General features: G+C 38.2%; 1 protein-coding gene across 1 annotated transcript in view; it reads right to left on the minus strand.

Annotated features, from left to right (window-relative positions):
* PTPRZ1 (protein tyrosine phosphatase receptor type Z1) overlaps positions 1 to 21,591 on the minus strand; it is a 120,389-nt gene that overhangs the window by 5,489 nt on the left and 93,309 nt on the right. Inside the window, exons 14-26 of the mRNA XM_058654948.1 lie at positions 20,010 to 20,101; positions 17,475 to 17,560; positions 15,033 to 15,053; positions 14,764 to 14,860; positions 12,409 to 12,491; positions 10,997 to 11,131; positions 10,305 to 10,439; positions 9,203 to 9,366; positions 7,221 to 7,356; positions 6,429 to 6,575; positions 3,760 to 3,853; positions 3,424 to 3,497; positions 2,044 to 2,172 (exon numbers count right to left, since the gene is read on the minus strand). Of these exons, the coding sequence (XP_058510931.1) occupies positions 2,044 to 2,172; positions 3,424 to 3,497; positions 3,760 to 3,853; positions 6,429 to 6,575; positions 7,221 to 7,356; positions 9,203 to 9,366; positions 10,305 to 10,439; positions 10,997 to 11,131; positions 12,409 to 12,491; positions 14,764 to 14,860; positions 15,033 to 15,053; positions 17,475 to 17,560; positions 20,010 to 20,101 (1,393 nt within the window). The remainder of the gene's footprint in view (positions 1 to 2,043; positions 2,173 to 3,423; positions 3,498 to 3,759; positions 3,854 to 6,428; positions 6,576 to 7,220; positions 7,357 to 9,202; positions 9,367 to 10,304; positions 10,440 to 10,996; positions 11,132 to 12,408; positions 12,492 to 14,763; positions 14,861 to 15,032; positions 15,054 to 17,474; positions 17,561 to 20,009; positions 20,102 to 21,591) is intronic.

Raw genomic sequence — 21,591 nt, forward strand, 5'->3', positions numbered from 1 at the left:
CAAATAATTCTAAAAGCTCAGGATTTTCCAGCTAATGATCAATGTAAATTTATAGATGATAATTGGATATAACAGTAAGTATATGCGGAAGCACAAACACAGAACTAACAGAAGAGTCTGTTTTCAGACTCTTCAAATACTTGTCACATGGAGAATGAAGTTATTCCTGATATTTTGATTCACAAAAATCATTATTAGTCCAGGAATTTACTTTATTTCAATTGGATTATTTTTTTAAAATTTCAAGGGGCTCCTTATTCAAAGGATATCTCTAAATATCCTAACACATTTTACTTACAGAATGATGAATGGAAGTGAACAGACTCACTTTCCCTGTGGATTCGTTTTCTTAAGTAGTCCTATGAAATCCATAAATTTAACCTATTTTCAATCTATCCTTAAAGAGGCTGTCTTCGTCATTTCCATATCTGAGAAGCTATGTAGCCAAATCAAGTCTAATGAGTTAAAAAGGGGCTATTTCATTGACATTAGTTTGCTGATGGGAAATAAAATGTCTTTGCTTTTTTCTTTTGTTTGTTTGTTTGTTTTGGTTTTTCCTTGGTTGTTGAACTTTTTGTGAAGCAGGACAGAGGGATGAATTTGGAGACGTAGGATTGTCTGGCCCAAAGGGGAATCCTGGAGAGCCTGGTTTGAGAGGGCCTGAAGGTAGCTGGGGGCTTCCTGGAATTGAAGGCCCCAGAGGACCACCTGGCCCCCGAGGTGTACGGGGAGAACAGGGTGCCACTGGCCTGCCCAGCATCCAGAGCCCTCTGGGTAGAGCACCGACAGACCAGCACATTAAGCAGGTTTGCATGAGAGCCATACAAGAACATTTTGCTGAGATGGCTGCTAGTCTCAAGCGTCCATATTAGGGGGCTTCAGGCCTCTCTGGAAGACTTGGTCCCCCTGGTCCCCCTGGTCCTCCTGGAGAGAATGGTTTCCCTGGCCAGATGGGAATTCGTGGCCTCCCTGGCTTGAGAGGCCCCCTGGTGCTCTTGGTTTGAGAGGACCTAAAGGTGACTTGGGAGAAAAGGAAGAGCGTGGCCTTCCAGGAAGAGGTCCCAAGGGTTTGCCTGGAGCAACAGGTCTCCCAGGTGACCCAGGCCCTGCCAGTTATGGGAGAAATGGCCAGGATGGGGAGCAAGGCCCCCTGGAGTGGCAGAAATTCCTGGTGTACCTGGTCCTCCTGGCCCACCTGACCTTCCTGGTTTCTGCGAGCCAGCCTGCTGCACCTTGCAGGCTGGTCAGCAAGCATTTAGCAAAGGGCCTGATCAGTGAGAGGCTTAATATTACAAGGCTGTCTGCGACATCTGCACTTGCTGAAGGAGCTTGGCAGAGGACTACCCTGCAAAGCTGGGGTAGAGATGGCACGCATTACCTTCAACATGATTCCAGAAGCCCTACAACCAGAGTTAGAGCATTGGTGCTATTCAACTAGTCCTCTTTCGTTTCCTCTTTGAGGGAAGATGATGAAGTCAGTGGAAACAAAAAATGAAAAGCCAGAAACTTCCCCATATAAAATACAGAGTCCTATTCCTAGGATCTTGAACTTCAGTATGCTATTTATATATGTGATTCACAGTGGGCCATGGTGCCAATAAACAAAGACAACTGGTTTAAAAAAAATACAAGTGGGCCTGGCGGCGTGGCCTAGCGGCTAAAGTCCTCGCCTTGAAAGCCCCGGGATCCCATATGGGCGCCGGTTCTAATCCCAGCAGCTCCACTTCCCATCCAGCTCCCTGCTTGTGGCCTGGGAAAGCAGTCGAGGACGGCCCAATGCTTTGGGACCCTGCACCCGCGTGGGAGACCCGGAAGAGGTTTCTGGTCCCCCCATCGGATTGGCGTGTACAGGCCTGTTGCGGCTTACTTGGGGAGTGAAACATCGGATGGAAGATCTTCCTCTCTGTCTCTCCTCCTCTCTGTATATCCAGCTTTCCAATAATAATAATAAAATCTTTAAGAAAAAAATAAAAAAATACAAGTGTACAAATTTTGACCTTTTATTTCCCCTGTAAGGGACTAGCAATAGCTCATGGGACTTACCATATTTTGACCATCAGGAATCATAACCACCAGCTGGGCATTATGGTCCCATATCATTCTCCAGAAATCCTTGATAGTATGGAGGAGGGGATGCTGAGTGATGATGAATTCATTGCTCTGATAATAACCCTGCAAAGCCAGAAGATATGGAAAGAGCTCTGGCACATGGCCTTCAGCATGTTAATGGTCCCTAAGCCAAAGTACTTTTATAAACTGTAGATTGTGTGCACAAAAAATATTGTGGTTGCAGAAGTATATAATGTGATTATAGCCAATGTTTGCAAGACATTTCCTAAATGTAAAATCCAGCATTAAATATTTTCTTACTCTTAACTCCTCACAGTAGTACTGTGAAATCAGAAGTGTGAACTTCATTTTTGCAGATGATTAAAGTGAGGGTTAGCAAGTTAAAAAGCTGTCTTCAAGTTGACCTGTCACCTGTAGAAGCAGACTTACTAAAATGGTGTGTGGAAAGCTTCCGTATACTACATACAGTGGAAACTTACGGGAGAGTTTGTTTTTACTCACTTTCCACAAGTCTCAATGGTAAAAATGGCAAGTTTCACACCTACTCATAACAGGACCTTCAGTCTCCAAATATCTTAGTTGTTTCTATAAGAAAGGAACGAGGGACGTCCCTTGTAGATTTTGATGCAGAAATGTGGAAGCTGATACCGGTGAAAAATCACTTTGCCCGTGCTTTTGCTTACTGAAACTACAGCTCTTCTGTGCTCCTTCTGCTCTGCATCCTACAGCTATCCAGCCCTACTCCATTCACTTGCGGTCTCAACCAAAACACACATCCCTATTTCCTATGTGTATATTTCTTGATATTTTCTTCCCTGAGTAAATAGGACAGAAGTTTTGGAGTGGGAATAAACACACTTATCTGAAGTCAAGCTGCTGAAATGTCAAAGAAGGTCACACAGTCCCTCCTAGTAAGTATTCATCCTTGATGTGAAAGATAGAAGTGCAGGGAGCAAATGGTGTATCTTCAGAAACCCAGGTCTCCAACTGAGGCCAGTCTTCCGGGGAAAAGCATGCTGGGAGCCTCCACTGGTAATGCCAGTGAGATGGACTCCGCAGAAGTGTATTCTTGAGCTGCTCAAGGACTCAGAGCAACTTCTCTATCTACCCATTAGCCCAAAATGATGAGTTTGGGTTCCTGTATCTACAGTACAAAAGCAAACCCCAAGTAAAGCTCCTTTCCAGGTGTTGCTAAACTTTTCCAGGTGTTCCAGGTGTTTCAGTAATGACCATGTGTGACTCATGTGTATCAGGGGTGCTGCCCATGTGGTCACAGTGGCAAGCAGTTCACTCTGATTTTGATTTTGGTAATGCAGCTTCCAGGAAGTCTCCCCAGAGAAATGTCTTGCTTACCATGACGTAAGAGGCGTTGATGTAGTCTGTGCCCTCCCCACTTAGGGATGAAATGCCAACTCTTGATCTTTCCACTGGAACACAAAATATTCGTTTTAAATGTTCTTTACAACATGATACCACCTGATCTCCAAAATACAGCTACATTTCTAAAGATGAGTCTTTGGTCCTTAAAGTAATTTAAAAAAATTACAGACCCTGACAGCATATATATTGGGCATAATTAAACAAATATGACTATATTTGTCTTAGGGCATACTGATTTTACTAAATTGCCTACAAATATTTTATTGGAAAAGAGTTATTATTTGTTTTTTAAGATTGAATGTAGTTTACCAGGGATGATGGAAGAAGTTCTGTTCTTTTCTCTGTTGCATTGCTTTAGGGCTGTAGAGTAATCACTCTGCTGTATATTCGATTGACTCAGGAGCTGAGCAATAAGATAAAAAACACAGGCATTTCGTTTAAATTACTAAACACACACACACACACACACACACACTCCAAGCAAGATCATATATCCACATACATATATCTGACTTCTTTGCCAAGCATTCCTAATCTACACCTTATTTTAGTGAACTCTGGATCGACTACATGTGAGAAAGAATATGTGATATTTTTCTTTGTGTGTCCAACTGCACTTAACAAAATGTTCTATTGTAGCAAATATAGCATATCTTTCTTTTTCTTGCTTATATTATTCCACTGTGTATGTTTGTGTATTTTTATATATTTTCTTTATCAATTCATCCAATGCTGGCATCCATGGTAACTGCATGTTCAAAGAGATGCCTTTAGTCCTGCGCTTATTATTATTTTTTGAAATCCTGTGCTTATTGTACATGCTTTACACCCTGGAGGTTTTGTTGATGGCTACTTGCAAATGAATAATAATAATGTTGATTTTCATATTTGCCAAAACCTTGTAAGAGATAGCATTTTTCACTTTTATTTCAATGTTCTATGTAGACAATATTAACCAAAAATCCTTTACTACCTTTCTACATTTATTTCTTAAAGATTTATTTTATTTCTTTATTTGAAACACAGAATTACACACAGAGCAAGAGACACACAGAGAAATCCTCCCTCTCTGGCTCACTCTCAAAAATGGCTGCAACAGTGGGAGGCGGGCAAAGGCAAAGCACTCGGCTCTCCCTGATGGATGGCGCAGGCCCAAGCAGGGTCACCCACCTCCATATGGGATGCTGCTGTTACAGACGGCGGCTTTTGCTGTTATGCCAAAACACTGAATTTTGTTGACTAATTCTGTATCTGTTGTGAGGGTCACATAATTCTTTTACCTAATCAAATAATATTGGAAATGTCAAATCATCACTTACTCTTTACATCACTTTACATCAATTGATCAGGATATTAAATAGACGGGATGATTTAAAATGCTGATATCTGAAGTGGGATTTTATTGATATTGGGTCTACAAATATCTCTTATTTTTGAACTAATTTCATACCAAAGTTATACTCTCCAAATAAAATTGATTAATTTCCCCCTTGGGTTTTTAAACCCTAAGAGTTTGAATTTTCTGTCAAAATAGTCTGGTAAAAATTCGAGGGGTCACAGTTGTGTTGCAGTGGGTTCAGTTGTTACCTTAACTATATGCATCCCATAGGAGTGACACTGAAATCCTGGCTGCTCCACTTTTAAAAAAATATTTCTTTATTTTTATTGTAAAGTCAGATATACAGAGCGGAGGAGAGACAGACAGGAAGATCTTCCATCCGCTGATTCACTCCCCAAGTGGTCTCAGCGGCTGGAGATTAGCCGATCTGAAGCCAGGAGAGTCTTTCCAGGTCTCCCACGCGGGTGCAGCAACCCAAGACTTTGGGCCGTCCTTGACTGCTTTCCCAGGCTGCAAGCATAGAGCTGGATGGGAAGTAGGGCTGCCGGGATTAGAACTGTGGCCCATATTGGATCCTGGCACATTCAAGGTGAGGACTTTGGCTATAGCGCCGGGTCCCTGGCTGCTCCATTTTTGGGCCAGCTCGTTGCTAATGCTTATAGGAAGGCAGAGGAAGATGGTCCAAGTGCTTGAGTTCCAGCTCTGCTCTTTAACCCATCTTCCTAGTGATGCACATTCTAGCAGGTAGCAGATGCTTGTCTTGCCACCCATGGGAGAGACTGGGTCTGAGTTCATAGCGACGGATTTGGGCAGTCATCGCTGCTATGGTAGGCACTTGGGTAATGAGCCAGTAGATGAGACAGTCCTTTCACTATTTCTCTCTCTCCATAAAAATGAGAATAATTAAATTTACATTGAGAAATAAAATTATAATTGCCCTGTTCCTGCATGAATCCTGAGAATGAACAGAATAGGAATAATGAGAAGGGAAGTAACATAGCCCTCCTCCTTGCGAAGCATCTCAGCTCTGTGTATCATCTGATCCCACATGGCATCTCTGGTAATACCTTCTTTCCTAAGTCTGTCTGCTAATTTCTGAAAATCAGAGAGCAACTCTTGTAGGAGGTGCGCCATCAAACCAAATATACCCTCCTGCTTGGTTTGCTGTCTTTCAACAGGGTGAGTGGGAGAAACCCAGGTTGAAGAAGCTATTGTTCTGGGGCAGCCTATTCTAGTCCATGGGTCTTAAGAGCCACAGGAAGAACCTGAGCCATGGCACTTGTGTTTAAGTGGTCTGAGTTTTTCAAAGTAAAAAAGTAAAAAGAATGCTTACATAGTTTTGTATAATAAGTTCTGTCTTCATTCTGTTATGCGCAGGGCCCTCCTTCTCTGAATAAAGTTTGCATTTGTGAAAGTTAATCTAGGGTTTCTGAGAACTTCTCCCCCTACTATTCAGAATTTGGCTTCTCTCTGAATTTCACCATGTGGCATTGTAATCGGTTGTGAACAGGGTGGTTAAAACATAAAGCTACTGTACAACAATCCTGTCAATGCTCTCACATGGCCTGTGGACTCAGAGAAGGAGATGCAGGGATGTTGAACTCCGTGGTGACATCTAAGTGGCTACACGAGAACTCACCTGGAACTGTTTCTCTAGTTTTGTTCTGCCTGTGGGTCCTGGAATGAGGAGTGCATTCACATAGGCGTGAATGTGACTGTCAGGGATCTCCGTTTCTTTACTCAGGATGGCCTCCACCAGCGTGTCATGAATGAAGACATACTGTTCCTGGGAAAAGAGTGAAACAGGAGCACGCCTTCCATATTTCTTCACGGAAAGTGAATTATGAAAATAAAATACATAGATTCCTTTTTAAGTCAGAATTAGTATAAGCTGTCTTGAATCCCATTCTCCCTGGAGCTGTTCGTAGTACCTTTATAACTATCTGGAAATGAAAGCAGTGACTTTCCAGTGACAGACAGAAAGAGTTTTATAACATGGTGCTGGGAGCGAGAGGATTGATTTACAGACTTGGAAGGAAGTCAGAGAGAAGAAAGGAATGAGCAAGTGAGAAATAACCTTTCATCTGTCCACTGACTGACCCTTGAAGATTGGGAAGAGGGACTAGGAACCAAGTAGTATCACCCCACCTATCCTTTAAACTTCACACTTTCTCTGGGGACTTTCCTGACTTCTATATTTTCCATGAGACTCCCTTTTGGTGTGTTTAATCCTCCCGTGGAACTCTTCCTTGGTTGTATTTGATGAGAACTTTATGTCCTTCCTGGACATAGTCTAGTCTCCAGGGAATGAATTTCTGCACACTCAGTTAGTAGTACTTTATTGTGTAAATCCTAGGAGTCTGATCTCGTGTGCTCTTTAAGGACACGGCCATTTTTTAGATGAACAAAGCAATCTTTTAAAAACACATACCTCTGTTTGCACCAAATAATTTCTCTGTGATCGAATGTGTTTCAAGAAGCCAAATATGTTGACAGTTCCTTCATGTTGAATTTGTTGCAACATACTGTCTAGCACAATATAGGTGCCTGTTCTTCCAACGCCAGCACTGAAAGTTTATACAGAAAAAAAAAAGTATTTCAGTGTGAAGCACAAAATAAACTTGAAAAGGAGTTACTAATGGCTGTCATGTTGCTTAAAACTGTGTCCTCCAACCCAGCAAATGGGTCACGCAATAATTCAGCATTCCAACAGTAAAGAGTTTACTATTATAAGGAATGCTTTAAGCAAAACAGCTTTTCTTTCCCCTATGAGTCAAATTGTAAAACAACATATTTCTGTTGGAGTTCTTTAATTTTCAGCAATTATATGTATTATTCATTATGAGATCTTATACAATGGACGTGGAAAGTAGACAATCTAAAAAAAAAAATGGAAGCATCAGATCTACCAAGTTGTGAAAAGCAAAGGTCCTTGGCTCCCTGTATTGCCAGGTTGACAGGTTTGTAAAGGTTTCTACATTAATAGAAAGAATTTGATAAAGCTTTCAACTGAAAATATCATCTCAGGGAGACTGTAAGGATAAAGCCTAACTTGAGTAATTTCTAAAGGGCCATTATCTAACAACTTCTTCAGAGCCTCTAACAGCGGGACCCAAGTCAGAGACAGGGACTCTTTTCAAAGGTTCCGACAAGGAGGAAGTGTTGGGGTAGAAAATTAGCACCTGCTCTGTACAATAGCCTGGTCCTTCTCCAGTTGCTGAGAAACAATTCCTGACCTTCAGAGCTGCTTTTCTTACGTTTTCCTGCTTTCCTCATCTTATTGTCAGGTTAACAGATAAAAAAGAAAAAAGAGAAAAACCTCAAGGTAGATCTCTCAAATTTTGTCTGGAGAGAGCTCCTGAGGTAGGTAATTAAAATGTGTCAGATAAGCTGAGTATCCAAGGAGAAAACACTTGTTTCTGTTAGAACACAAACAGCGCTTTGACAAAATCATAGCCCAAAGAAATAAATTTTATATTTTTGGTCGTAAGACTTGGTGCATAATTGGCTTTCAGTAGGTATTAGCCACCATTATTATTTTAATTTAAAAAGTTTAGATGAGAATGTCATGTATTTTTGTTTGTGACCTAATTTTTATGTGTGATTTGTTCTCTACCCAACGAATTGATAATACATTGACTCTGATAGACAAACTCAGGAGAAAAAGACAGATTTTGATTACAAAATGTTTAAAAAGTTGTTTTGCCAAATTACTCACACTTCGTAGATTTTGGTTTCTCTAAAGTAATATTGGTATAGCAACTGGACCACAGATTAATTTCTAAGATCAGGGACTTTTATCTCAATTGTTTTCATGCCTCGGTGTTAAATAGTGCAATAATTATTTGTTTAAGGGCAAAAACGTTGCTTCAGTTGCTTCACATAGTAAGTAAGTAAGTTGAAGCCCAACAGAATAACAAATGTTACAAGAATGTCTGGTGCTTTGAGATACTCAGCAATCAAAGTGTGCGTCTGGCATACTCACTTCTTAGTGGATGGACCTTGAGCTGCTTTCACTTGACATTCTTGGGATCAAATTTAGGATTGGGTTTGGGGTTTTTCAAAGTTTGGAATATGTGCACATATACATTAAGACATCCTAGAGTTGGGCCCAAATCTAACCACAGAGTTCATTTATGTTCCATATGCATCTAAATGTAGAGTCTCATGGCAATTTTATTTAATATTCAAAATAAACATGAAGCAAGCATAAAACAAAGGTTTCATCATATGAAAATTTCCAACCTGGCATCACGATGATGATCAGGCAGATTTGGATCCTGGAACATTGTGGATTTTGGATTTTTGCTTACTTCTTGAAATTACTACCATTTTGGCTAAAACTACTCCATTGATTTCCTTTTCATGGACATAGGCAGTCCCTGGGGTTGAGAGCACATCTCTGGGACTCACCTGCAATGGACAACAACAGGCCCCACTGCATGGCGCTTGGCATGAGCTGCCTTTCTCACAAAGGTCAGCACGGGCAGTGAGTACTCTGGTACCCCCATGTCAGGCCATTGAGTGTAGTGATACTGTGTGACCACGCGCCCACTGGGTCTTCCTTTCTGGGAACCCTGAAAGAGTCAACACAGCTAATAGCAGTAACATACATACTTATGTGTCCATATACTGCAAGAGTTTAGGTCAGTCCTTACAATGATAAATCAGTCTGTTCACCTTCCTGTTGAAGTCTCATTGGATAATCTTGAGCTACATGCATACACTAATGGTCAAAGCTTTACAAAATTTTTTTGCATTCCCTTATTTCAAGCTCTACTCATTTAGCTAGGCATCACATAGGCATCACACTCACTTCAGTCTGGCCCAAGTTCAAGACCTGCTGTTAGAGACTTGGAAGAAACCTTTGGGAATGAAATTATAGCATGATAAGAATTTGCAATACACTCAGTTATATGTATTTTACCCTGGCTTAGTTACATCAACCAGAAAAAGAACGAAATGCATTATCCAATGGTGATATGCCCACTGTATAATTTAGATAGTTTTCTATTTAATAAATAAAATTATATATACATTTGTGATGTACAATGTGGTGTTTTGAAACGTGTATGCATTGCACAGCAATCAAATTAAGCTATTTCATATATGTATTACCACAAAACCTTATGTAATTGTAAAAATTCCGAAGCTACTCAGCAGTTTTAAAGCCCACAATAGTTTGTTATTAACTATCGGTTACTTTATTATACAATAGTCTCTTGATGTATTGGAAAATGATCCTCCTCTGATGTAACGGAAGTTTTTAATCGGTTGGCCAGCATCATCCCAATTTCCATTCCCTGGTAACCGTCATTCTGTATTCTAATTCTATGAAACAGGCTTTCTTTGATTTCACATAAAAGTTTTATTCGCCTTATTTTACCTAAAACAACATCCTCCATGTTTATACAGTTTATCAGAAATGACAAGTTGAAGTGTATCTGATTATACATAGATATCACATTCCATTTATCAACATCTGATGGAATATTCCCATAATTTGTTGATTTACCTTTTTAATCTTTGTGTTTCTTAGGGTAAAATTCCTCACAGTATAGTAAGCAAGCACTTGAACATTCTTCTGATTGACTAGAAAGTTCCCATATTCTTCACTACCATCAGTAGGCCAGTATTGGTCACACTTCCTCTGTAAATGAAAAAGAAAAAAAAATTTTTTTTCCATATTCAAATGTGCCATGTCAGTCTTCTTTAAAAGTAGTAAAAGTTTGAGGATTATAAGAACAGATTTCCTTTTTCTTTTATTTCCATTGCTTTTTGAGTGTCTGTGAAAAAGCTATAGAGGAGGCCAGGATAGAATTAGGGAACTAGAAAGGACTCCAGCTGATTTATTCCCAATTTGCCCCTTTCATATGTATTAAGTTAGTGCAAAACCAGGATTGGGATTCAATACTCCTATATTAAAACATTTTTCATTCTACGATACTTTTTACAGAATCCTATGTAGTTTTTCTTCAAGTAAGAAGAATGTATTGAAAAAGTGGCTAATTGGAGTCATAAATTTTTTTAAATTTCTAACGCTAATGGCTTCCCTTTGATAACAGATCTCCTAGTAGGGAGTCCTGTTGCACTATTATAACTTGCTGTTTTGCAGTGCTGACTCTGTCAAAGCTAATTTTCAGCAGCTCTAGTCACCGTTTCAGGGATTACATCACAAATACCTATTCTGTAATAAATCCAACACACCCTTCCCTTCTCCACGAGGTTAGTTATCATGACGATCACTTCCACGTTGTGTTCCCATATCATTCTCCAGAAATCTTCAGCTGTGGACTTCAGCGGGCCTTGGGCAGCGATGTAAGCTTTTGGTCTATTGTATCCCTGCGGAAACAAATGACAATTTTTTTTCCTAAATTATTTACATGCTGCTTTAAATTACATAGTACATAGGCACCTTTTTCTTATAAAGAAAGCAATTAAAAAAACTCCTTCAAAGCTGGAGGAATTTGATAGTACTAGCAAGGGTCATGATCTTTCATTAACTATGATATTTTTGTAAAAATGTGTAGCAAGAATTCTCTTTGAGAATTTCAACATGAAGGAATTTTGTTTATTCCAAGTGCATTTAATCCAAGTCTACTTATATACTTCAAATACACTCCTTCATCATCCTACCTTGAACTGTATGAAACTTGGTTAAGAAAATTCTGGAGATATTGTCTTTACTAATGCTTGGTAACGCTGGGCAGTGTTAATCACTAATAGTAGTCCTAGCTTCATCTTCTGAGCATCCATTCCTGAGTAATGAGCTTTATAAACATTAACCATAAACTGTCATCATTTTGGCTTGAAGATGAGGAAACTGAAGCTCTCAGAGTTAGGGTTAGGGACAGAGATTAAGGCGCTTTTCAAGGCTCCATGATTAGTGAGCAATAGAGGTGGGAATAAAAACCAATTTAAACTACAGAGCTCAGGTTTATCCAACACACATCACACTGTCTTCTGTGGAAGCATGAAGGGGTGGCCTGTAACACACTTCTGAGGATGCATGGTCCCACACAGAGCCAACCTTTACGAAACTAAACTTTAAGGTCGGTGTTAGGAAATAACCAAGTTTTGTTGGCAGTCACAGTGAGGAGCCCCTAAGTTAGTGACTGATCTACTATCTCTGAAAAACTTGAACAAGTTTCTTACAGTTGGGTCTTTAAGGGGTATTCCAAAGTACAAAAGCTGGTAACTGACTTAATAATCATGTCTTCGCCTTTTAGTCAATTTTATCATATGAGTATTTCAGTCAGGATTCATTAATCATCTTTGATATACTCAACATTGTGTGAAGAGGAGCTCTGGGAAACTTTAAATAAACCCTGTTGGTTCTCCTTATATTCTAGGAGCCGTCAGCCTTTGTGTATGTACAAATTGTACCTCACACACTCTGAGCCTGCATTCTCCCCTCATCCAGGAGATAATCCAAGTATCGCAGTTGGTGTGTCCTACACTCTAAGATTGTTTCATCACAGGATCTCCTGGAAATTTCTTTCTATTTTATTATCTATTGGGTTTCATATATTAAGCACCAGTTTGTACATGACATCATAGTATAACAAATTCAGAGTGTAATAGAATTTCTATAACATTTTCAGTTAAAACATGCTTACATCAACATAATTGGCATTGATGTAATCAGTCAGTTTGCCATCTTTTTCAGCAAGTTGTGCAAGCTTAACCCTGCTATGATCATCTGTAATAAAAAAGAATACATTTCACTGTACTGCAGACTACTTTTCAGAAGAAAGTTCATTGACATACATCAGAATTTATCTCACACACAGTTAAAACAAGCACCAAAAAAACTATTGTTTTAATAGGTTTTTGGAGATAGAGATGATGATGAAGTTAACAAAGAGAACAAGGGACTCTGTCATCAAAAACATCTCAAAGGTGGTAGGTGTGAGAACATATACACAGAACATTTGGTGGAGGTGTTGAAAAAATGGTGCTAAGTGGCAAGAGGATTGGCGGGCCTGCAACAACAGTAATTTTTCATACAGGTTGAAATGTGAGGGTGGCATTTTAGATAGGCTTTTAAATTGGGAATGGGGGCTGTGAACAATGAAGGGTCACCCACAGAGCAGTGATGGTGCCTTAGAAGCCAAGGGAAGATCACTAGTAGATGCTGAACTGGAGGCTGATCGAGGAAGGAGAAGCAGCGCAAGAAAGTAAAGGATTCTTGAGTAGCTGGCATTGAGCTAAGCCGTTGACTACAACGCTGGTATCTCAAACGTGTGCTGCTTCAACTTCTGGCTACCACACTTTCAATTCAGCTCCTTGCTCAAGCACCGGGGGATCTTAGCACCCAGCAGAGAGATCTAGGCTCCTGGCTTTTGCTTGGCCTAACTTTGTTTATTGCAGCCATTTGGAAAGAGACCTAGCAGAAGGAAGATCTCTTTCTATCTTTATAACTCTCCCTTTCAAATAAGTAAATCTTTTAAAAAGGAAGCTTCTGGAAACTTAAACAAGCAGGACTTGCTATATATAAAAGTACAACAATTTTCCCAGCACAGAGGTGGTGAAACTTGCACTGTCATTTACAAGAGAATTAAAACTATGATAGCAGATACAGTATTCACGACACAATGAAGGAAGGAGTCTGGGATTGAGTTCAGAAACCAGTTTGAAGGAGATACATAATGCAAAAATGATGTGTTACTAGAAGGAAACTTGGTTGCTTTACAGGGCAGACTATTCTTTCAAGGATGAAGAAGTAAATACAGAGCAAATTGGGACCAGTTAGATTTTCCATCAGCTGACAGGTCACACTGACACAGAAATACAGCCATTGCGCTGGAGAGATGGGTATAGACACCACCCTGTCAAGTCTTTGCATTTCAGTTTTAACATTTTTAGAATTTCTGGGTTGTTTCCTTCATCTATAAAAGAAGACTCTTATTACTTCATCTGCCAGGTTATTTCAGGAATCCAATAAGATAGTGTTCTTATGGTACCAGGCACATAGTAGAAGTTGAAAATATATTCATCTCTGTTCCCTTCAGAATTACTGCATGGCTAATTTCTATTTCTTTTTATAGAGAAAATACTAACTAGTTTCTATTTCTTTTTATATGAGAGGCACCTGAACTGTATGTGTTGCCAGCACAGTGTCAGTAATGCTCTCAGGTGAAAAATGAACATTGCCGTAAAATCTGTGGAAAAGATGGCAGCAGCTATGCTATGAGAATGTGGTTCTAAAGAGAGCTCAGCTTCACCGTTAGACTGGAGTCAAGGTCGAAACAGTCTGAAGGCAGCGACTATTGCATGGATGAAGAGAGGAAGATGGAGCGGTTATTTTTGGAGTTGGAGGGAACATGAAGATGGAATTGAAGAGAGATGGGAAAAAATACAGGAGAATAAGGAGGAACCGATGTCCATAAAACTGCTATAAGAAGAAGGAAAAAAAGACTAAATTAATAAGAAAATAATCAGTGAGATCCTACCAATGGGAAATGAGAACCCACATTATTGCCCACTGAGGAGAAAAGGGAGAGAGAACAGGTAAGAAAACAAAGAGAAAAAGAAGGAATATGAAGAAGTAACACAAATCATCGCTTGTAAAACAACAGGAAACACACACACACAGAAAAAGAAACGAGTAAAGGTGGACGTAAAAGACAAAGTCTTACGAGAGTCTCATTTGGTTAGAAGAACTACAAAAAGTAGATGTGTCGTAAATGAAACGGGACCAACGAATAGACAGAAACAACACACACGGAGGACGTGCGTAGCCCCAAGAACGTAAAGGAAAGACGAGAGCTCGATTGGTTTCAAGGGAACAGCTGTCATGAGTGGGAGAACAGTGTGAGTTGGAGAGCTGTAACTCCAGGTGTGTTTTGCAAGTCTTTTATATCTGAAACAGTCCTAAGGAAGTCTGCTCTCAGATGACTTCAGCGCAGCGTTCAAGGACACAGCAGTGGCAATGATGCTGAAGTCAGAGCGGAGAGGACAGATGTACTTACAGGCAACGATGTTCACATAGCGGTTCTTGTGTTTGTTGTCTGGGTGGTTGGAGCTGTCTGCTGTGATACCTAAGTCAGCAGTACAGCTCTGCACTTCCTGTAAGAAATTCCATGTATGCCGTTTTAACATTTAACATGCTTGCAAGCACAATGTCTTAAAATATAACAAGGAAGACAAAACAAAGTAATCTATCCAAAACAACTTTTTTTTTTTTACATGTTAAAACTACTTCTTGGCTATAAGAAAATGCAGTGAAATAATGCCTTACCTGGTAAAACTCTTTCAGTGTCTAATGAGGGAATGAATGCCAAAAAAGTAAAGAAATCAAATTCCACAGCACACGACAAATGAGAAAGAAAAGTGTTCATATTAGGTTTACAATGGAAAACTATGATCATGCAATAAATACATTCATCAAATACTAACAAAACAGAATGTTTCAAACAGTTGCATGCAAATCAAAATGTCTAACAATTTGGAACCTTAAAATTATGTAAAAGGAAAAATAACACTTTTAAAAAGGAGACAGTGATACAACAACAGGATGATTTTTCAAAAAGCAACGAGAAAGGCCACATTATCCATGACACATTTTATCGTAATAGATGGATTTTGAAATATTCAAATATAACTTTGTTCACCCACTACAGCACTATTTGAAACTCTGAATTAGTAAAATTTAGAAATATTTTTAGTTAATTTAAAGCATAAATAGCTTCATATTAGGTGGTTTATAACAAATTCAAGGCTGTCAAAAATTACAAATCTCTTTAGCTTTTAAAATTATAATACTATAGCAATTTGAAACAAAATTTAACTAATTTGTACGTATTTTATTAGTATATTCTTTTGGTTTAAACTGTAATTTTTGTTAAAGATGATTTCTGTCAGTTTTCTCTTAAAATGCTTCTCAGATTTTATTTCTACATGTATTAGTTTATAACATAATTACTGTGTTAAGATAGTATAATGTAATCCTAACTTCTGAGAAAGTATGGATCCCCAAAGTGACTGTGAAGCATCAGTGAATGGCCCATCCTCTCTCCAAAAAACGGCCTCTTTTGTAGAAAGTCATTCTGAGCAATTAAAACCAGTTAATAAGGAATCACTTGAAGGGTGTAGCATTATTAGTTACAAAGCTAATAATTGAGTGAATGAGAAGATTCCTGCAACCAGACTGTGAGTTAAAAGCAACAGAATAAAATTTCTGAGTAAAAATATGAGATCATTTTTATTAATTCAATTATTATAAACTGATTAATATTAAAATGATCTTATAATGTGCACACCAAGTATACCATCTCACATGTGTATCACCAACTCTGACTATAAATGATCTGCTTTCATTTATTTTTTTTCAACAGTTGGAAGGTTAGATCCATTTTTATTTATTTATTTTCCCTGTTGTGGTCAATTTAGCTTGACATTATCCTGACTGTTTTTCTCTGCCGGTGTGATATGACCTCTACGATAAGAAGAATAGAACTTGATGTGTTAAATACGTAATTCTTCATAATATTTCACTTTCTTTGATGTTGCTGTACGTTGCTTGCATAGTCCATGTGGCTATGATTTAGATTTATTGAGAGGATTAAATGAATTGGCTTCTAATTTTTTAAATTTAAGCTAAACCTATTACAGTTCAGTTGTATTTCTTTTACTTTCTTAAAGCTTTTTAACTCTGGTATTTCCTTGCCCTAATATGTCTTAATTGGGGTGATTTGTGCGAAGCAGATGCCGGCTGTGATGAGAGAGTGGATCCTGGGGTCTGGCTCAGAACTCAGGCTAAGGAGTTCTATAGGATGCTTGGGGCTAAAGGGATGCTGGAACTCAGTAGGGGCTCCCTATTACTGCTTGGCCAGAGAGAAAGTCAAAGATTGCCTGATGGCAAAAGCAACAGAGAGGCTGGTTTTAAAAATTGTTTTTAAAATTGTAGACCTGGTTTGAATGCAGCTTTACAATGTACCAACTGTTAACAAACTCCCATGGAGTTGGATTTCACCAATAACAGGAGTAAAAATAGTAACATAAGTAACTCCAAGTTTTGACTGAAGCTTTAACGTGGAAACATTTAATCTGATGATGTAACAGACAGTGTTCATTAATGAAAAGCTTTTTTTTGTTGTTGTTAATTATTAAATTTGGGTATACAATTTTCTATTTTGAAAAATCTGGTAAACTGCTAACTCAGTGGGCCATGACAGAATTGAAGGAAAATTTTCATCCTCTATTATCTAAAAGTGTTTAAAACAACAACACTGGACATATTTTCACTGTATAAGCAGTTCAAAGGCTTTAAAGAAAGGCATGCTTTCTTGAGAAGATGTGATTGTTTTTTAGCTTGCATCCTAAAGTTAAGTAATTTTCATTCACATTTACAGTCTGGGGAAAAATTTATGCAATTTAGAGAGTTAAAAAATTGTTACTAATTCAGATTTTTACAAACAGGATATCAGAATTCTGCAATTTATAGGGAAGAATTAGTCATATTTAAAAAATTTTCTATGAGCACAACTTAATTTTTAAAATGGAAACCAATTTAATAAATTGAGTGACAGCTACAACAAACTTTCTTGTAAGTAGGAAAGTAATATTTTCAGCAGAAGCAAAAACTGTTTCAATCTCCCTCTTTAGGCCAATACACAATCTATGGGTGAATCTTAAATTATTACTTTCTATTTTATATAAAATAGATATATCAAAATTGTACCTCAAATTCTTCAGTGAACCCATTACTTGCATGCAAGTCTGCAACATGTTTTGGGAAGTGCTTAATTGGAATTGCTCCAACATCATCTAAGTAAGATAAAAACAATCTGTGTTAGGAAATATGACTCACTAGAAATAGATATGCCATGACTTGAAATCTCACTGTTTCTTTTAACCCCATCCAAATCTTAGAATTTCATTGTTAAGCAACAATCATCAATTTTCTGTAAGCAAACCATAACCACCACGTGCATTTTAGAAATTCATTTTGATCACGAGTTTCTTTTCCATCTATACTGTAATGGCAACATAACTTATTTCAAGGTTAGTTTATAATTATTCTATAAAAGCATCTGTATTTATCAAGCAGACTGTGTTCCTGCATGTACCACATTCTTGAATATGGGGTTTGTATGGATACATGCAAAAACAATGCAACTATATTGTCATTAAAGAAATAAGTGGTTGTAATCTCATAGCCAGAACCCCAGGGTTATATGAGTATCTCCTTCAGTTTCAGCATGGGCTATGCACAATACGCAATGCAATTTCAGTTTTGTAAAATTGTCCAGGTTAACGTCTAGAGTTGATTTTAGTCCATGTTTATACTTGAAAGCCTCTTGTTTTCTCTATAAATAATAGAATCAATTTTATGTGGAATATTCATTGAATATAATGACAAAAACTATTGAGACTTTAATCTGTAAAATTTAAAGAATTCTAACATGAAGATATGCTATGTAAACAAAGTCAATGGATCTGTTAATTAATTGTGAAAGGGCCAAATTACTTTAACTGATTTTTTTCTTTTCCTGGAAAGACTTTCTTAGACTAAGCATGTTGCAGTTCACACTATGCAATTTCACAAGCGATTTCTCTGACAAGGAAACATCAAACACGTTTTGCTAGAAACAGTTATTTTCCTCAACAGATGTTCAATAGGTAGGCCATCTAATACATTTAAGCTTCATTACCAGGAATTTGTTGACTAAAAAAAAAAAAAGACTCCATCTGTTCTGTTAGATGAGTGGACTTGAATACTAAACTTGAATTATTCAAGCTCAAGGTACACTAGCAAAAGGTGTAATTCCACCTTCACACCCAAAGGAGAGTCTTGCCTGGAAGTAGCTCTTATAATTAGATAAGAAAACAGAAATAATTTGTCACACCTAAATCATTAGTTCTGATAAATGGCTTTCAAACCCAAGGAACTCCTGCCCAGTCAATCTCCTTTCATAAGTGGAATATCACTTAACATTGTTTCTAACTTTTTGTTTATTCCAGAGATGGTGAATGTGGGTGTGCTCCTATTTGCAGCTGCAATCACCACAGCCTACAGTGTTCCTGGGCCAGGAGCCAGGGGCCAGGAGCCAGGAGCCAGGAGCCATCCACAGCCTACAGTGTTCCTGGGCCAGGAGCCAGGGGCCAGGAGCCAGGAGCCAGGAGCCAGGAGCCCAGGCCCACACAGGTGCAGGAATGCTGGTTCCCTGAGCCATCAATTGCTTTCTAGAGTCTGCATTAGCCACAAAATGGATCAGGAGCCAGTGCGGGGACTTGAAATCAGGCACTCCAATGCGATACACAGATGGTCTAACTGGCATCTTAACTGCTTGTCCAAACACATGCCCCATTTTTCTTTTTTATTAGTCGTGAGATTCCAGGGAAGGAGAGCATGGAGAACTTGAGCCCTGAGCGATACCACACACAGCATCAGACAATTTAGCAAGCGGCTTGTATGAAATGACTGGAGTCGAATTCCTGTCTTTGATTCTGCTTAACAATGTCAGTGTCCACATCTCATCCCCCCGTACCTCAGTTCACACATTTCTAGACAACTTTTCATTTTGAGATTTTAATCAGTAAATGGCTGCAATTTTTACTTCTAGTGGGAACTCGGAAATGAATATTTTAATAAAAATTATAACTTGAATATTGATATTCAGGTAAGTTCTGATAAAAGTAGTTAATGTCCTCTCAAATATCTAACTGCTTAACATCTTGAGACAAAGTATTTCAGACAACTGTAAACTATTTGTGTTCATGTTTTTGCCACTATGACCACTGCTGTTTTCATATTTTTTTTTCTGTGAAGGTTTCTCAAGAAACCTTTTCTCTCATAATCTCAAATGATCAGAATGGAGCTAGACATTATTTTTATTGCTTTCTCAAATGCATCTGTTTTACATTGACTTAGTATGACTTCCGTTGCTTAGGTTTCCATTAAAGTACTGAAACAGAGTCAAAGCATTGCTCTTAAGCAATATTTTATTGCAATAAAAGTTAGTATCATCAACATAAATCAGCTGAAAGTTACAAATTTGCCATTTCATCTCTGCGATTGGATCACATTCAATGAATAACAGAATATGACCCCAAGTGCTTGATATATGATACACTAGTTTGGGTAGCACCAAAATTAGTCTGCATAGCAGCCATCAGTTGACTATCCAAATGAACCTAAAACTTCTAAACTTATAATCTTGTGCTTTTCATTCAATGTTTTCCAGCTGCTCTTCATTGCACCTTACGCTGTTACCTGAAATTGGGAAGACAGGTGTTGGAGGTGTAGATATTACTCGAGGAGATGCACTATCCTCTAAATAAAAGTGTGCAGTTTGGAAGCATTTCCTGCAAATAAAAGAAAGCAATTTATACTACGAGCTTCCATGGACACTAAGACAATCTCTGAGCTGCTTGAAAATTATGGTGGGAATACCCAGAATTAAAATATAAGTGAATAAAAAATAAATACTAAGTGAATATACACCCAGAAGAAAGATCATTAGGTTCAAATCAATATTAACAAAATATAAGATATAAAGAGTTTTACAGCCTCCAATTTTAATCTCAGTTTTACTTACATGAGAGGCTGAACAACAAACAGATATCAGATATGCTAGAAGCAGGAATTGTTTTCAGTTGCAGCTAGTACCAAATGGCATTTCACTGATGGAGGAAATCTTCTGGCTACATTGTTGCTACACACCAAGTATGGAAAGGAAGGAATGCCTGAAGCTATTGTCACTCAACATTAACCATACCCTTCTGACTGGATTCAGCTACTAGTAAATGGCATGTAGAAACAAGATTTGCCATAGGTAATGTTTTGATGAGAAAAAGAAGCAGCTTTCTACTACAAGGTAATATAGTAGCTACAAAACTCTAGTGAGGAAATAATGAGCGTGGCATCCAAATCAGGGGTGATTTTCTTTCCAGCACACATAAATATTGTTGCCGAGGCTTTTAAGAATGACCATGGGTATATTGGAATCAAGGGTAACTATGACCTACAGTGTTTTCAATCTAATGACAAGAGTAACAGCTTGCAAGAGCACACCACAAACTCCTGATGACAGCAACGAATCAAGTGCTGCTGTACAGTAACTCAACCCATCTTTAATTTAAAAATTTAGATAGTTAAAAATGCTAAATGTTGATTCTTAAAGTTGTGACTCTTAAAAAAGTTTCAAGAATTCTTTCTCTTTTCGTTAAAAACAGCTTTTGCTTTAAAAATATCTTCCCTGTTGAAGAAGTAATATTGCATTTTAGAAACTCACGATTTATTTTATGTAAATTGTACCTTAAAACATCTGGAAAATGATTTCAGGGCATATTATTTAATGTGTGACAGGATTCAGTACCTATGGTCCATATGTTCTGTATAAGCAGTGAATGTCTTCACATTTACGTGCTAACTGTTGATAACTATGTCTCCTGCTAATTATCACTCAGCCATGATGAGAAATGTGATGACTGTTTTAAACCTGTAGACATAGGTCCTATCAATCAATGGCAATCTGATTATTTAATTTACACCTTTTCCCACAGTACTCAGAGTTAAAAGCTAGAAGTGTGTAATTATTTCATCTCTTGATGTCTTCATACAAGTCTCAAACAGTACCAATTCTGCTCTGTTCACTCACAGGGCCCTAAAGAACATCAGACGGCACTCTTACAAATGTGCTAGGAAATCTACCAAAACGGGAACCAAGGTGGGTGAGTTACAGGCCCAACACCCTGCAGTAAACACCAGGAACAATATGAAAGTGTGAAAGCGACCTAGGCTTAATCACTTGTAATTCCCCTTTTTGCTAAAATATGCTTCAACTCAAAGTTTA

Source organism: Ochotona princeps, chromosome 25 (assembly GCF_030435755.1).
Source record: "Ochotona princeps isolate mOchPri1 chromosome 25, mOchPri1.hap1, whole genome shotgun sequence".
Taxonomy (NCBI): domain Eukaryota; kingdom Metazoa; phylum Chordata; class Mammalia; order Lagomorpha; family Ochotonidae; genus Ochotona; species Ochotona princeps.